This window comes from Bison bison, unplaced genomic scaffold, assembly GCF_000754665.1.
Source record: "Bison bison bison isolate TAMUID 2011002044 unplaced genomic scaffold, Bison_UMD1.0 scf7180017864043, whole genome shotgun sequence".
Lineage (NCBI taxonomy): Eukaryota > Metazoa > Chordata > Mammalia > Artiodactyla > Bovidae > Bison > Bison bison.
In genome coordinates this window covers 755,908-773,560 of record NW_011494615.1, presented here as the reverse complement: position 1 = coordinate 773,560, position 17,653 = coordinate 755,908, and the positions used below count along the sequence as shown (strand labels likewise).

The following is a 17,653-nucleotide window of genomic DNA, read 5'->3' as shown; positions in this document are numbered from 1 at the left end:
CCCAACTCGAAAAGACTTCTGTGCATACCTGGTGAGCTGTGGCAGGGACAATGCAAACCTACCATGTATCCAGAAGAGGAACAGGCAGCCATTGGTTAACAGTACTAGTGTTTACCATGTACACTGGATAGAATTCAGTATTACCCAGAAATACCAAATTCCAGAGTTAGAAAGCACCCCTGCTTACTGACATGAACAGCTGAGGCCTGGAAAGTACCCTCACATGCTCTAAGCCACAGAGTTGGGCAGTTACAGAACATCTGCCAAAACTCAGGGTTTCCTATCTTCCAATGAGAATGTCCTTCCCATGAAGTGAGTAATCACCAGTCACTAGAAAAGAGGTTAACATGCCCCCCTCATGGGGACTGTTCTTGGATTCAGCTCAGAAGTGACCAAGCATCACTGCTAAAAACTGACATTTCTCTATAACACAGCCCTCTTCCCCTTTTGAAGGGACTATTTCAAAAGGTACATTCCTGAAACATACCGCCCTCATTTTCTATAATAAAAGCACAGTCTACAATACTCATTTTCACCCATGCAATACTTGGGGATTTAAAGAGCCTTCTTCCTGGGCATGAAATTTTACTTCAACACTAACCCTGAAAGTCACATTTCTTTCCTCATATTTATGGGCCTCTGGTTAACCTGCTGCTCCCTATCACGTTACCTCCTTCTTGTCATCAAGGCCATGTGACCACCAGGCCCAGGGACACCGCCCTCTCTCCCAGTGCCTTTTGCTTCCTGGTGAGTCTCACTGGGCCAAAGTCTCAAGTACTGCACCAGGAACTTAGGAAAAAAGATCTTTATCACTTCTATCCAAAGTTCTCATATAAGAAATATGACTTCCTGGTCAAGGAACTAGGATCCCACATGTCACATGGCATGGTCAAAAGAAAAAAAAAAAGTAGGAAAAAAACAAAGAAATTTGACTTCACACTCTCCCCTCAAGCACAGCGAGGTAACAGCCTAGGCCCCATCTGTCAAAACCACCTCCCAAGGATGCACCCCTAAAAATCTTCCATACTTGCAGAATATTAGCTCCTTAACAATGCTGAATATGTACCGAGCTGCTGCTGTGTGCCAGACACCAGTGTTAAGTGCTGAGGATACAGCAGGAAGGGAGACAAAATCCCCTTCCTTACGTTCTAACGAGCGGTCAGTGATGAAGTGAATGAGAAGGCTTTGTCAGAGGTTCCCTGTGCTTTAAACGGCATTAGATCCACATGGAAACCCTTAGGTCCTAGACAAAGCCATCCATAAATCCAGGCTTCTCCTGGTCCTTATTATTTATTTTCAATACATCATTTGGCTGGCAACATGAAAGGTGGACACTTTCTCCAAAACACAGGACTTGGGCGGCCCACCACTGGACTTCGGACCTTGAAGCTCGCCTCATACCTTTCACTCTACTTTTCATGCTTCTCTTCACTACATTCTCCCCGCTGTCACCTCCTCCTTCTTCTGCTGCCACCAAGGTGAAGAACTCTTCCAAATTTTCACCTTCCACTTTGGCCAAGGAAAAATTACTAAACTTCAGTGTTCCAGGCCCTTCCAAGAGTATCTATAAAGGTGAAGAAACAAATGTGTTCAAACACAAATTCAAAGTAATTTGCATTTCCATCCGTACCTCTTATAATCTCACTACAGAACCCTGACTATTGGCTTTCTTGCTTCATCACAACTCAGAAAATTAAACACAATTTTTTTTAAAAGAAGATGCTATGCTCAATCGCTTCAGTCATGTCCAACTCTTTGCAATCCTATGGACTGGAGCCCACCAGGCTCCTCTGTTCATGGGATTCTCCAGGCAAGAATACTGGAGTGGGTTGCCACGCCCTCCTCCAAGGGATCTTCCCAACTCACGGATTGAACCTGGGTCTTCTGCACTGCAGGATTCTTTACCACTGAGCCACCAGGGAAGCCCCAAAAAGCAGCTTAGGAAATTTAAATCCAACACTACCAGAATCAAATATTAAATTCTCCCTTCTCAGATGCAGATGAAAAATGTGTCATAAAACCACAGAGGGAAACAGCAGTCTTTTGGGAAAGATGAAGAATGTACATGAAACAATCTACTCACGAACCCTCAGTAACAGCTGAAAGAGGATTTGGAAACCCACCAGTCCTAGGCGTTGTTTATTTAAATGATGAAGTGTGATTTAGGGTTCAGACTAAGGGTTCTGAAGTTACAGACCTAGATTTGACCCCTAGGTTCACCACTTACTGGCAGTCTAACCTGCAGAAATTACTTACCCTTTGTAAATCTCAGTCTCTTCACCTATAAAATGGGGAAAGTGATACTTCAGATAGTTTTAAGGATTGAGGTTACACATGATGCAAAGGGCTTCTGACCGTGACTGGCATATGGAAAGTGCTCAAGTCTGCTAATATAATTTGTGATGAGAAGTTATCTGTTGATTATTGAAACTATACCAGAAACCAGTGTTCTCTTACCTTTACCTTTTCCCTTCCTTGCAAGGGGCTTTTTGATCTCAAAAGCAATTTAAAGTTTACTCTTTACTTCTAGTCACAAATATTAAGGATGTCAGTTAAGTCTACCACAGTGACTTTTTTTTTTCTTTTTTTTAATTTTATTTTATTTTAAAACTTTACATAATTGTATTAGTTTTGCCAAATATCAAAATGAATTCACCACAGGTATACACGTGTTCCCCATCCTGAACCCTCCTCCCTCCCCGTGACTTTTAAACTTTGTGGTTTTTTTTGAGCACCTGAAGGCCTTGTTCAGGTGAAGACAATAACTGACAATAACTAGTCCCTACCCTGAGTTTCTGATTCAACCGGTCTGGGGTGAGGCCCAACAACCTGCATTTCTAACAAGTTCCAGGTAATGTTGATGCTGCTGGTCCAGGGAACACACTTGTAGAACCACCGGTAGGTGGCAGATAATTTTTTTTAAGTTAGTAAATATTTTGGACTTTGCAAGCCATACGGTTTCTGCCCTGACTTCTCAAGTCTGCAACCCCTGACAATACATAAATCAAAGGGCGTGGCTGTTCCAACAGAACTCCATTCACAAAAATAAGCATCCTGCTGGAACTCCTCCAAACCTAGTTCTAGAGTAAAAGTTACCTTATAAATCAGCCTGAAGCTCCAAGATTATGAACAGCTGATATGAGACCTCATTAAAGAGCTCACATGTAGGAGCTGGCACATTATAGCCTCTGGGCCATATACTGCTACTGCCTATGTTTGTACAAGCATGAGCTAAACATGGTTTTTATGGTTCTACTAACTACTACTAAGTCACTTCAGTCGTGTCCAACTCTGTGCGACCCCATAGATGGCAGCCCACCAGGCTCCCCTGTCCCTGGGATTCTCCAGGCAAGAACACTGGAGTGGGTTGCCATTTCCTTCTCCAATGCATGAAAGTGAAAAGTCAAAGTGAAGTCGCTCAGTTGTGTCAGACTCTTAGCGACCCCATGGACTGCAGCCCACCAGGTTCCTCTGTCCATGGGATTTTCCAGGCAAGAGTACTAGAGTGGGGTGCCATTGCCTGGTTCTAAGTGGTTGAAAAAAATGAAAATAATACTTCTTGACAGGTAAAAATTACATGAAACTGACATTTCCATGTCCACAAATAGAGGTTTTTTTGAAACAAAGTTACACCCATCCATTTACACACTGTCCACAGCTACTTTCAGGGCTGTAACACAATTAAGTGGTTATAGTCTTCATACAAGTATATGAATATTTCAAATAAGAATGTCTGTTAACACAGAGTTTTTATGGAGTTTTTCTTTTGTAGATTTCATTACATTCTTCTACAGATGGCCTAAAGTAACATTTAACAAGAACATACTCAACTTTTCATTCCATTAACAAAGGAAAAGTAGTAGCAACTAAGACCAGTAACACATACAATCCCTCAGAGTATGAACTTGTAAAGGTAACAGGTGCCACTGACTGCGAATTTCACCTAAACATAATATGTAATTCTCACTATCTCCTTGAAATATCTACCCCCCCACCCCCACCACATCACAACAGAAACCTAAGGTACAAAGAGACAGAAAGGGTAATGGGTCCAGGACACACAGCATCTCAGTGTCAGTGTTGATGTGACTCAGACACTAAGGAGGTCTGTGACTCTACAACACTGAAACACATCTGCTGCTGCTGCTAAGTCACTTCAGTCGTGTTCGACTCTGTGCGACCCCATAGACAGCAGTCCACCAGGCTCCCCCATCCCTGGGATTCTCCAGGCAAGAACACTGGAGTGGGTTGCCATTTCCTTCTCCAACGCATGAAAGTGAAAAGTGAAAGTGAAGTCGCTCAGTCGTGTTCGACTCTATGCGACCCCATGGACTGCTGCCTACCAGGCTCCTCCGTCCATGGGATTTTCCAGGCAAGAGTACTGGAGTGGGGTGCCATTGCCTTCTCTGGAAACACATCTAGCGATGCGTAATTATTTCTACCAGAAAAGAAAACCGTTTGATATAAAATAGCAGGAATCAAACACACATTGTCAAGAATGTCATTATCAAACTAAAATAATGGCTCATAAGTGTGAACTATAATTTAAGAACGAAGAGTCTTATTCTATAGGTCTCTTGAGCTCATCAACCACAACATACCTCAAGAGCAATGATACTCACTCCGAGAATCCTGAAAGGAGGGGAGATTTCACTTTCTAAAAGGTACTTCAATAGGCAGCTAAATAGGAACCTAAAATATAATACTATGTACTTCCTTTTGTTAAAAAAACAAAATGTTGACTAAAAAATTTCAAGATGCTCTAAATAGATCAAAGTTGTATCTAAAAATAAAAATATCTTTGAGGAAGCATTATAAATTGAGACACAAACAGTCAGGGAATCAAAACGTTTATGAATTACCTTCCTGGGAGAAATGTCACAAAAGAGAATGCCAAGTTGATGAAGATGGTGTAATCCAGTCAGCAGGTCAATCCCAAATTCTCTCACTACATCTTCTGGGAGGTTTTCATCTTGAGCAATAACCATTTCTAAAGAACCACCTGCAAGTTGATTAAAATCACCCACTTTAACCCACCAGCATTACACAGTGCCTCTAGAAAGGTTCCATGCTGGGACCTGAGCATTAAAACATGATCAAATCAGTCCATCTGTACAATCTGACGGGGAAACATACTCGTGAATGAACACTGGTCCAGGAACCCTAACAGGAAGCTCCACAGTCCAGAGCCAGCTAAGGGCGAGTGGCTGCTCGGCCTGGAAGGACAGTCAATAAATATGCCAGTGGAGTGAAGGAAGAATCACTCTGGCACTGTGATCTCTCACTCCAGACCCCTTGGGAAAGAAACAGCTACAGAAATTAGTGTTAAGTGCTACTGTAAACAGTACACTTTAATCACACTGTGCAAAGGACAGTCATGTTTACCCCCATGCAAAGCTAGGTCACATTCCGCAAGTACTGCCTGACACAAAAAGGTGCTCTTCCTTAAGTGTTAGGAAATTACAAACTCTGATGTAATAATAGGTCAGTGGCAGACATACTGTGAATTCCACATCTATATCCTTCCAAGGTCCCTGTCATAACTCTACCACCTAAGTGTCAGAAACAAACTTTTTTTTTTTTTTTAGGATCAAGATTATAATCAGAAGTCAAGTTCACAGAAAAGGAAGTCTTAGCTGGCAGCTGAAAGTTCAATCAGAATTCCTGTGATGAAGGTAGGAGGCATTCTGAGTTCTGTTCATTTTGTTCGGTGAGTGAGGAACCATTCCAAACACAGGTATAAATGAGTTAGGTTGTTACAACAGCCAGGGGTCAGAAATAACTGCTGAAACAAAAAGTAACACAGGTGGAGTCCCCTGATCACCTCAACAGTGTATACATCTTATGAAAGAAATTAAACCACTGTCTCCTCCCGTTGATTCAAAAAATAAAATGCAAAATGCAAATAATTTACAATTCCAGATAAGCTCTTTCATAATTGCTTTATAAATTCTAAGGGCCAATAGGTAAGAGACTCATAAAGCTAGAAATTATTACATTTTATCTTAATATTTAATGATTCTTTATTATTACTCAATGTATAACTGTGGTACTTCTTACATTTTTTCCTAAACACACTGAAACTAAAAGTCCAGACAATACCTATGTATTTAGTCACCTTTCTCTCTGTATACAGTCTTGGAAAATTTTATCAAGCAAGAGCTATGTTATCTCTAATTATTGCCAGGTGGTAGAATTTGTTGATCCATCTATTTTTCTATATTGCTTAAGTTTTACTAATGCAAGTATCCTTTGCATAAGAATAAAAAAATAAGAACTAATTAGGCAATAGATAGTTTACCTCAAATCTTTTATTTTTCTTGAATGGAAAAACTTGTTTGATCAATCACTAAAAATTATGTCTAAATTTTATGAAGATGATTTAGTATTATTTTATACCAAAATAAAGTTAACCCTAAACTGCATCTCTTCCTCTTACCAAACACCTTTGCTTTTTTCCTGTCCCTAATATATCAAACAACAGATGTTCAAGTTAATGTAGTCAATAGTATGCTTCTATTCATAACAGAAGGAAAAGTGAAAAATAACAAAACCTACATCACATATTTTTTCAAAGCAATACACGGTGACTATAATCGTAGCACTTCTTGGCTCCTACCTGTGCAGAGTTCCACAACTAGCCAGAGATGATTGCTGGTTTCATACCATTCATGAAAAGTTACAATGTTCTTGTGTTTAATTTCATGGGTGAGACGGACCTATAAAAACACACAGCATTCACACTGAGAAAAAAATTCTTAAAACCTTTGAATCTATTAAGAAACACCTAAATATCACACCTGGGAAATACATAAGAAAACAATGGAACTTATTCAGTGGAATAAAATAATAAATAATTTAAAATATAGACATTAAGAATGATGGTTATGTGCTTACTCGCTCAGTCGTGTCTGACTCTGCAACCCCATGGACTGTACAGCCTGTCAGGCTTCTCTGTCCATGGAATTCTCCAGACAAGAATACTAGAGTGGGTTGCCATTTCCTTCCCCAGGGGATCTTCCTGACCCAGGGATCAAACTCATATCTTCTGCATTGCAGGTGGATTCTTTATCATCTGAGCCTTCAGGGATGTTCAGTATGTTCAGTATGTTCACAATACTGATCTTAAAATGTACATTTCCAATGGATTATAAGAATACTTGTATACCAAAAAAAAGAGTGAATTCAAAAACTCAGTAATAAAGATGCAAAAGCGTGTCCATTAAAAAATATTAAGTAGCTTTGGGGATTTTTGGCTTTCCCCATTTAAAAATCCCATTAAATATAGGAACTAAGACTACAAAAATGTGTATAGAACATCAAGACTCAATTGCTGATGACTATCAAAGTGCACTGGATCCTTGCTTTCTGATTTTCTTTAAAAAAAAAAAAAAAAACAGAAATTCTACTGTCACTCAACACAGGCTAATGAGCCCATAATTTGTAGAAATACAGAGCTCCCTGTTTAAGAAATGGAATTTGGCATGCTCCAGTAACAACTTGGTGGGCTCATATTGTAACAAAAATAAAGGAAAACTAATCTACATGACTTAGAAGACAGATGAGGAGAAAACCAAACAGAGTAACCAAGGGAGAATTTGAGGAGCATCTTGTAATAAATCCCCAATATAAGGCCACTAGAGAACGGGGAGAACCCTGGGTAAATAAGTTTAAAGGGATCCTTGCTAATTCTGGCTCGGGAAGGGGAGGTCCCAGCGAAAAAATAAAGGAGATACAGAAACCCCAAAAGAATTCAGGCCACAGCACACTCCTCCTGACCCTGCCCATCACTCAATATTTGCCAAGTACCTACTCTTCCAGACACCGCTCTGCCGATCTCACCCTCCACCCGGACCTCCATCGCCCATGTGCGGCCGCCGCTGGCCAGTGCAGGAGGCAGTGTGGCCAGCACTCGCCACAGAGGGCCACTGTGCTCTGGAGCGGGAGCCGGGATGAGCTTCAAGTGTAAAATACACACCAGACACCCAACAACCAACATCAGAATTAGAAAAATCTCTCAATGGTTACACGCTGAAAAAATAATACATGGTATTATTAATCTCATGAGATTAATATATATAAGATGAATTTCACCTATTTATTACCCTTTTTCAATGTAGATACTATGTACTTTACAGTTAGATTTATAACCCCCATTATATATCTATTGGACAGCATTGCTAGATTTTTTTTTTTTAACTGGTAACATTACTCTCTCCAAAATCTCTTCCACACATCCTAATCCATGACCACCACTCACTCACTTTCCAGCTCACTCGCTTCAGGACTGCAATTCTGGTTCAATCCAACCCTCCCCACAGTCTGCATACACCTAAGGCACTGAAGCAGACACAAACCATGCTGATTGCTCTGCCTTCCTCTGATGGTCCCCACTCTAAAGGGCCCCAGCCAGTCTGCCCTCCAGGTAAACCTATTCACATCTTTTCTTTCCTTTTCTCTGGAACACTGGCTGCCCGTTTCCCCTAAGTGAAGACTTAAGATTCTCACCTCAGTGAAAACGTAATCAGAAGAGAAATTCCTCCTGTTCCAAATCAACCAACTAGAGAGCATCTTGTCCCATACAGCTGTCTTCCCTCAACTGTCCACATGCCTTTCAAAAGCCAGCACCTCCTCACACAGGTGAGGATGGCTGTTTAAAATAATAATAAATAACAATAATGACAAAAATAACAAGTGTTGGCCACAGTGTGGAGAAATGAGATCCCTCGCACACTGCTGTGGGAACGTATAATGGTAGGGCCTCTGGGGAAAACCGAGTATTTCATGGGTTTGGAAAAATCGGTAATGACTTGTATTATTATAGCAGCTATCATATAGAAGAGTTTCACTGCCCTAAAATCCTCTGTGCTCCGCCTATTCATCCCTCCCACTCTCCCCGACCCCCCAAACTCTGGCAACTACTGATCATTTTACTGTTTCCATAGTTTTGCCTTTTCCAGAATGTCACATGGTTGGAATCATACACTATGCAGCCTTTCCAGACTGGCTTCTCTTACCAAACCATGTCCATTTAAGGTTCCTCTGTGTCTGCTTGTGGCTTGACTGCCCATTTCCTTTTATTAATGAACAGTATTCCAGTGTATATATGTTCCAGTTTGTTTATTGATTACAAATAAAGCTGCTGTAAACATCTGTGTGCAGGTTTTTGTGTGCACCTAAGTTTTCAACTCTTTTGGCTAAGTACCAAGAGTGTGGTACTTATTCATTCAGAACTCTTTTCATCTTGCAAAAATGAAAATTTCTACACATTAAATAATAACTCCCCATTTCCCCTTTCCCTGGCAATCACCATTGTATTGTACTTTGTTTCTGAAAGGTACCTCATATAAGATGGTGATGGCTGCACAGTAATAGGCATATACTTACTGACAATATTAAACTACATACTGAAAATGGTTAAGATGATAAACTTCGTTGTGTGCTGCTGCTGCTGAGTCGCTTCAGTCGTGTCCCACTCTGTGCGACCCCATAGACGGCAGCCCACCAGGCTCCCCCGTCCCTGGGATTCTCCAGGCAAGAACACTGGAGTGGGTTGCCATTTCCTTCTCCAATGCATGAAAATGAAAAGTCAAAGTGAAGTCGCTCAGTCGTGTCCGACTCTTAGCGACCCCATGGACTGCAGCCCACCAGGCTCCTCTGTCCATGGGATTTTCCAGGCAAGAGTACTGAAGTGGGGCGCCATTGCCTTCTCCGTTGTTATGTGTATTTTTCCACAATTAAAAAAAATAGCTAGGTTTGGTCCAAGGAGTCTGGGATGTAAAGTGGTACAACTATTTTAAACCCAAGTTACTCTCACCTAATGTCCTTCCTTTGGAAAGCTTCATAATCATGTACTAAATTTAAAAGTAAATGATCTAGGGACTTCCCTGATGCTCCAGTAGCTAAGACTCCTAGCTCCCAATGCAAGGAGCCAGGGTTTGATCCCTGGTCAAGGAACTAGATCCCAACTGCCACAGCTAAGTCCTGTCACATTCAAATAAATTTATTCTTAAGTGATCTGATACAGACTGTATTTTCCCTGACTCATAAAAAAAACAAAAACCAGAAATCTAAGTTGCTAATTATTGATACTTGAGTATGTTTAGGAGCCATTATTCAGGACTACTGGCACTAAAGAGAGAAGGTCACCCATTCCAGACTGAAAATGGACCGTCTGCTACAGTGAGTTCAGGGACTTCTGTTTACATACTACTTACTCCATCTGATCATCTCTTCCCAAAGGGAGAGAAACATACTTGACTTACCCAGTTGGTTATTTCAGGCCTCCTGCACTTATCACTACAAAGAATAGCTACAAAATTGATGGTCCCCTTCCGTCGTCCCTTGTAGACCACAGTCTTGCTTCCTCGGCCAATCTCCTCATACAGGATGAAGTTTTCCATCTCTGGGTTGACTTCTCACCTTCGGTAAAATGACAGCCTAATAGCATCTCTAACTCCTAAAAAGTAAACAAATATGACACTTCAAAACCCAAACTAGCTGCATGATTGATTAGCCTAAGCTATTTAATATGTAATCAATAAATCTAGTAATTCTATCAATTCAAAAATCCACCTACAAATGTTGATACAAGTATCTTTGTTTTTGTAAAATGAAAAAAAACTAAGAAAAAAAAAAATTCAAAAACCAATATTCAACTCCCTAATGACAAGACCATAACAAAAATAATGAAAATGACAGCTATTTTGAACACATGGAACAAAACCAGGGAATGAATGAGATTTCAGTCAATGTATCTTGATACAGCTCTTACTCTGTTACACCGGAAAGCACTTTGTGTCAGTAACTGTGTAATGAATGGGGTAGTAAGCTCCATCTAACCATAAATTATGAGAAATGAGACGATGCATGTGAAAACACTATATAAATAAATATGAAATGATAGTATTTCTATCTAACCCACAGAGATTTTAAGAGTCAATTCAAATATTATTCGAAGTCAGTGGTCAGCAAACTACTGGTTCCTGGGCCATATCCAGCCTGCTGAGTCCTTTGTAAATAAGTGGAACACAGCCATGTCCAGTCATTTATATGCTGTCTAAGGATGCTTTCCAGCTATGACAGCAATGTTGAGTAGTAGTAAGAGTTACCCTATGATCTGCACACCCTCTAAAATATTTGCTACCTGGCCCTTTACTGAAGAAAGTTTGCCAACTCTTTCAAATTATTTTTTTTAAACCACCCACTAAAACAACTTCATTTTCTTGGCCAACAAAATCACCTTATATTCATGAGTGAATAACAATCTGATGTAGTCTTTTACGAGGCCATGCGGTTGCAAAGAGTCAGACATAACTTAGCAACTAAACAACAGGGGCTTATACTTCAGCCAAGAACAGAAGTGTCAATACTTATACTGATAGTAGATATGCTTTCAGTTCAGTTCAGTTGCTCAGTCGTGTCCGACTCTTTGCGACCCCATGAACCACAGCACACCAGGCCTCCCTGTCCATCACCAACTCCCGGAGTCCACCCAAACCCATGTCCATCAAGTCGATGATGCGATCCAACATCTCATCCTCTGTCGTCCCTTCTCTTCCTGCCCTCAATCTTTCCCAGCATCAGGGTCTTTTCCAATGACTCAGGTCTTTGCATCAGGTGGTCAAAGTATTGGAGTTTCAGCTTCAACATCAGTCCTTCCAATGAATACCCAGAACTGATCTCCTTTAGGATGGACTGGTTGGATTTCCTTGCAGTCCAAGGGACTCCCAAGACCCTTTTCCAACACCATAATTCAAAAGCATCAATTCTTCGATGCTCACCTTTCTTTACAGTCCAACTCTCACATCCATACATGACCACTGGAAAAACCATAGCCTTGACTAGACGGACCTTTGTTGGCAAAGTAATGTCTCGGCTTTTGAATATGCTGTCTAGGTTGGTCATAACTTTCCTTCCAAGGAGTAAGCGTCTTTTAATTTCATGGCCGCAATCACCATCTGCAGTGATTTTGGAGCCCAAAAAAATAAAGTCTGACGCTGTTTCCACTGTTTCCCCATCTATCTGCCATGAAGAAATAGGAGCGGATGCCATGGTCTTAGTTTTCTGAATGCTGAGCTTTAAGTCAACTTGTTCACTCTCCTCTTTCACTTTCAAGAGGCTCTTTAGTTCTTCTTCACTTTCTGTCATAAGGGTGGTGACATCTGCATATCTGAGGTTAGTGATATTTCTCCCGGCAATCTTGATTCCAGCTTGTGCTTCCTCCAGCCCAGCGTTTCTCATGATGTGCTTTCAGAGTAGCTCAAAATCTTGGAATGCTAAGGAAGTAACGTGGTTTCCTTACTTCCAGGAGAAATAAAATTTTAAGTGCTCCTATGTTCAGAAATGATTAAAAGCAGTACTTTCACCTGCCAGGTGAACTATTATTAAGATTCTGAGGCATTCTAAGCTTGACATTCCAGAAGCAGAACAAAATCACCTGGCTGCTATTAATATTGCTGCAAGAAATGCTGCCCTTAAAGGGACCAACAGCAACCAAACCTCTGTCATGGTCCAAAGAGATATTTCCCAAAATGGTAATCTAGAAAAACTGGCACAAAGGGCCAACAGTTGGCCTCAGAAAAGGAAAAACAAGATTAGAAATTCAACAACTGTTGGTTTGGTAAGAGGAAAAGCTTTGGTTTGGACTAAGGAACAGCCTTGCCCTATGAGAGACTAAAATCCCCACTCCTTATCCCTGTACATGCATTTTGTCAGTCTACTAACAAAATACGGCCTTCATGAATCAATACCACTGGGGAAACATCAACTAGTGGCAAATGGATTACATACTGCGTCATCTAACAGACAAAGTATGATTTAGTCATGATCTGTGTGTTGTCACACTGGACTGAATCCTTTGCTTGCAGACAGTCTACTGCCTCTTATGGGGCTAAAGGACCAGCATTTTTAAGACTCAACTGGCAAAATACAGAGGCCTTCCAAATATCTCGACCAAAAGCATGGCTGTTGGTCCTTCTAAATCTCAGATCCACCCCTTCTGTAATTCAGAAACTCTCAACCTCTTGAGACAGTCACAGGACATCCAATGCACTGGGCTCCTGCTTCTTACAATCCACAACTAATAAACAGAGAGTTACTCCAACATTGAAAGGCCTAATTGCTTCTACGAAAAATAACCATGTTTTGGCAGGGCAGTCTTTTTATAGGGCACCCTCAGGAAACAAAGACCTCCAGCATCACACCTTGCAACCTGGAGAGTTCGTTTACTGGAAAAGACACTTCTGGAAGAACCATCTTCAGCATCACTAGAAAGGTCCCTACTGAGTATTACTAACCAACCCTTGTGCCACCGAACTCCAAGGAACACAACTTTTGGATTCATGTGACACATCTAAAGAAAGTGCAGAACTCTGCTGGACCTGACTTTACCTTCTGACTGGATCTGAAAGTAAAGATTCTGTGGAATTAAAGCAGACAACATCCAATGAGACAGCTTTCCCAAGGTATGCAGATCTGGCCTGTGGAAGTTTGTCACTGCGGGGCTGCACCCTGAAGGCCCACGAGCCTTGTAACTGCTCAGTCTCAGACAGAGAGCCTGGAGTCAGCAACAGACATAAATGACTTATTGGACACGGGGTCTTAAATGCCTGAAGCAAGGTGCTGGAGAGACAATCCACTGTGTGTGGCAGACAGCAGGCAGAACAGGACAGGGCAGCAATCTTCACTACTTGAGGGAGGAGGAGTCTACCATTTACAAGGCAACTGATGCCAGGTGGGCTCATCAGGTACCAGAGACTAATGAAGAGGATTGGATAGTCCTGTGAGTGAAGTAGGGTGTGGTTGAGCAAGGCATGTACAGAAACCAAGAGAACAGCCATCTTGAATGGGCTAACCATTCGGTCGCCAACGCCAAACCTTAGATTATGGAATAAGACTTCAGATGATCACCAATGTCTGTGATCTTGATAACATATAGATTTTAGATTAAAAGAGCCTGGTAGATCTCTCTCCTACCCCTCCTTGGTAACTGTTATCTTAATAGGTTTCCACTCTGCACTTTCCCCTCCACCTGAGACACTACACCCAGGAAAGATACTTTCTGACATAGAGGGACAAAAAGCCTCTGCAACTACAAAACCTGACTCTTGATCAGCGATGCTTTCAGAGGAAGATCCTGATCAAAAGAGAGAAATGGAAAATATGTATATACATATTAAACAAAAATCTCGATTAAATAAAGTTGGGAGACAAGAAGTGGGGCGCTCTCATACCCTGTGATGATAGCCGAGCTCAACTTGGAAGAAGAATGAATCCTCTTCTTTCCTACCAAGGACTCCGTCAATGGAGTCTTTGTTTACTACAGCCTTCCCAACTTACTCTTCCCCTTTATAAAATCTTTTTCCTCCCCTGCCAAGCTGCGGAACTGCACCATGTCTTGTCATGGTTACACACACCGAATTGGAATTCCCTGCTGATGCCAAATAAGGCCATTTTTCCTGGAGAAATATCTGGCAGTCTTTTGGTTCCTGAGCCACCAAAATGCAGCCTTAACAGGAGAAATTATGTGTCAAAGAAAAATAACCTGAGATCTTAAATGTTCACAAACTGGTTATATTATGATACATCAGCACAAGATGTTAAAATAAGTTCTTATATAAGATGAGTGATTCCTTCAGAACAAGTTTTTAGGCCACAAGAAAAAAAAATCTTAAAATTTTGAATTTGAGTCGGGCCAAGTTCATTTCCTCAATCTTTCACTGAATAGAGGCATCTGAGCAGGGCACCGCCTGAAATTAACAAAACATATCAATTACAGAGTAGGCTTAGACAAGGGTGGTTTATTACCTGCAGTATTTCCTCTCTCTATGGGCTCAACTTCCTTTCAATCAGACTATTTTATAAGTTATCTTTCAGATTTGAAAACCATTGTCTGTAAGATTTTTTTTTACTCAGTCCAAGGATGTTCCTCACCTCAGACTTCCTAATGCACATTTTAAAAATGTTGTGATTTCTTAAATTGTAAAACAAAACACAAATACAGAAAAACCCACAAAATAAACATATAAAGAATTATTACAAGAAGGCCATCCTTGTAATCACCACCCAGACCAGCCACAGCACTTTGCCAAGAAGTCCTTCCCTGAGCCTCCAACAATCACAACTCCTCAATACTCCCCCCAAAAGTAATCACTCTCCTGACTTCCATGCGTTTCTTTATAGTTTCCTCATTCAAGTGCGCATTCCCAGACACCTCAGTTTAGTCTTGCACATTTTCTAAAAAGCATTGTGCGTCTTTTAAGTCTCTTTTAATCTGCAAGTTCACCCAGGTATCATCAGAGCAACTCACACCTATGAGCAGTTGAAACATTTATGATTTCAGCGGGCTGGGCCTATACTCAAACTCTGAAACAAGAGCAGGCAGCAGGGGCACGCAGGTGAAGACAAGAACCTCCTCTTAATCATCCACACCTTCAAATCTTTAAACTCGCTCTCTAGCAGCATTAGCAACACCCAGGAACTGAGAAGTGCAAATTCCCCACCATGGGGCCCAGACCTTACTGAATCAAAAACTCTGGAAGCGGGATCCAGCAATTTGCGTTTTAACTAGCCCTGCGGTTGCACGCTACCTTAGAAACCCAAGTCAACCTTTCCCGAGAGCAGAAGAGAAGTCGGGCACTACACTGAGCCCTAAACTGGTGCTCCTCCTCGCAGTACTTTTCGGACCAAATCAATTGTAGGCTTTGAGCTTCGACTGACCTCGAAAGCGTAGGCTCTAGGTCGCTACGTTAACACCTTCTCTTCCCGCACCCGCCCCCTCAAACTGGAGGCTTTCACTGCCTCCCCACGTCCAACGACATCAGTCAGCGAGGCCAGCTTAGAACCAGGGAAAAGCTAAACCAGAGTTTTAAGAGATAAAACTCCGAATATGAGGTGTCTATAAAGCGCATCTCCAGAACCCAGGTCCTAGAAGACGTGTTCCGCGTACCCTAAATCGAAAGTTTTGTAGAGTTCAACACAAGCACAAAAAAAGCGGAGCCAGAACAGAGAGGGGGCGCTGGGGGCAAAGGGTCCACGGAGGGAGAGAGAGTGGTGGGCGGAACCCCTCCAGACCGGCGAACGCTGAGAGAGACAGGGACACAAATTCGTGGCCCCTAAAACCGCCACTGCCGCTCACCTGCTCGCTGGCTGGTGAGAATCCGCAGGTCCATGGGATACCCAGCGTGAGTGCTAGCGTCTCGGCCCCTACGCCTGAAGACGAGTCCACTGGCCAAAGGCCAGGGGCGAAGCAATGGAGCAAGGCGGGACGCAAAAGGAATCCGTGAAACCGTGTAGGTGAAGCACCCCTCCGGGTTTGGATTCGGCCAGCCCGTCTCCAAGGCAGCACGCAGAACGCCGCTTTGAGCGCCCAGCGCTGATTGGCTGAGCACTTTCGGTTCCCATTGGCTGGGGCCGGGAAATGGAGCTGCTAGGGTCAACTTCAATGGCCCCGCGTCAACTTCAATGGTCCCGCGCCTACCATTAGGACGAGTCCACCGATCGACCCCAAACCAGGGTAGAACGTGCTTGGGAAGGCAAGGCTCAGAGCGTCGGTGACCGGCCTTGCGAGTTCCGCACCGCTCCGTGTTTGGATCGGTCCAACCCGTCTCCAGGGCAGCACGCAGAACGCCCGAAAAAGCGCAGGGCTCTGATTGGCTGAGAAGTTTGTGTTGCTATTGGCTGGGGTCTGGAAATGGGGTGCCCGTATTACAGCGTTGATCCATCCGGACAGTGGGTGGGGGAATAGGGGCTTTGGGCTGGTCATTGGGGCCCTTCCTGGGTAGCAGTTGCATAGTTGGTGGCAGTGCAGTCTTGTGCCCTCATCATTTCTTCCTTTCTCCACTGTCTTCAGTTTTCTTCCATCCTTTTAGGTGGAAGGGGCAACTTAGTCTGTAACAATCGCTCCTCAGGTTCCTACTCCTTTAGAAAAGAGAAGGTTACGGATTATCTCCCTTCTTGTACATGAGAAAAGACCAGAAACCTGATCTCGAGTTGGTTGATTATGACTTTCGAAGCTCCAAACTCTCAAATTCCAACTACTAGAAAAGTTAGCACAAGCTCCTCTCTTCCACACGGAGTTAACTCACAGATAATCACCTTTGGCATCAGAATTATCTGAAGCTCTGGTTAAAACAGGGCCCACCCACCCACAGAACTTCTGATTCTGTAAATCTGATGAGCCCCCAAAGTTCTCATATCTATTAAGGTGATGTGAATGTTGCGGATAACGGACCACGCTCTGCAAACCTTTACGGGTAGGAACTGTGTCTGTCTCTCATCTCAGGTTTAATCATGTCTCCTGTTCTTTGACTTTTAACCCTTCTTGCCTTCCCAAGAGTTTTAAATTGGCCTTGATTGTCAGTTTTTTTGTATTTAGGAGATTTGATCTGGAAAAAAATTTCCTTATATATCAGTTCAGTTCAGTTCAGTCGCTCAGTCGTGTCCGACTCTTTGTGACCCCATGAATCGCAGCACGCCAGGCCTCCCTGTCCATCACAGACTCCCAGAGTTCACTCAGACTCAAGTCCATCGAGTCAGTGATGCTATCCAGCCATCTCATCCTCTGTCGTCCCCTTCTCCTCCTGCCCCCAATCCCTCCCAGCATCAGAGTCTTTTCCAATGAGTCAGCTCTTCGCACGAGGTGGCCAAAGTA

The 17,653-nt window shown here is 42.5% G+C and overlaps 1 protein-coding gene across 2 annotated transcripts in view; it reads right to left on the bottom strand.

Annotated features, from left to right (window-relative positions):
- The window catches only part of ULK4 (unc-51 like kinase 4), a 511,789-nt gene extending 495,204 nt beyond the window's left edge, over positions 1 to 16,585 (bottom strand). The window contains exons 1-5 of one of the 2 annotated variants that reach the window (XM_010835460.1): positions 16,139 to 16,585; positions 10,266 to 10,459; positions 6,620 to 6,719; positions 4,863 to 5,002; positions 1,402 to 1,564 (exon numbers count right to left, since the gene is read on the bottom strand). In XM_010835460.1, coding sequence (XP_010833762.1) covers positions 1,402 to 1,564; positions 4,863 to 5,002; positions 6,620 to 6,719; positions 10,266 to 10,403 — 541 coding nt within the window. In that variant the 5' untranslated portion in view covers positions 10,404 to 10,459; positions 16,139 to 16,585. Of the gene's footprint in view, positions 1 to 1,401; positions 1,565 to 4,862; positions 5,003 to 6,619; positions 6,720 to 10,265; positions 10,460 to 16,138 lie in introns of those variants that run through there. The other variant, XM_010835461.1, reaches the window with a different exon arrangement.
- Positions 16,586 to 17,653: the final 1,068 nt, after the last annotated feature.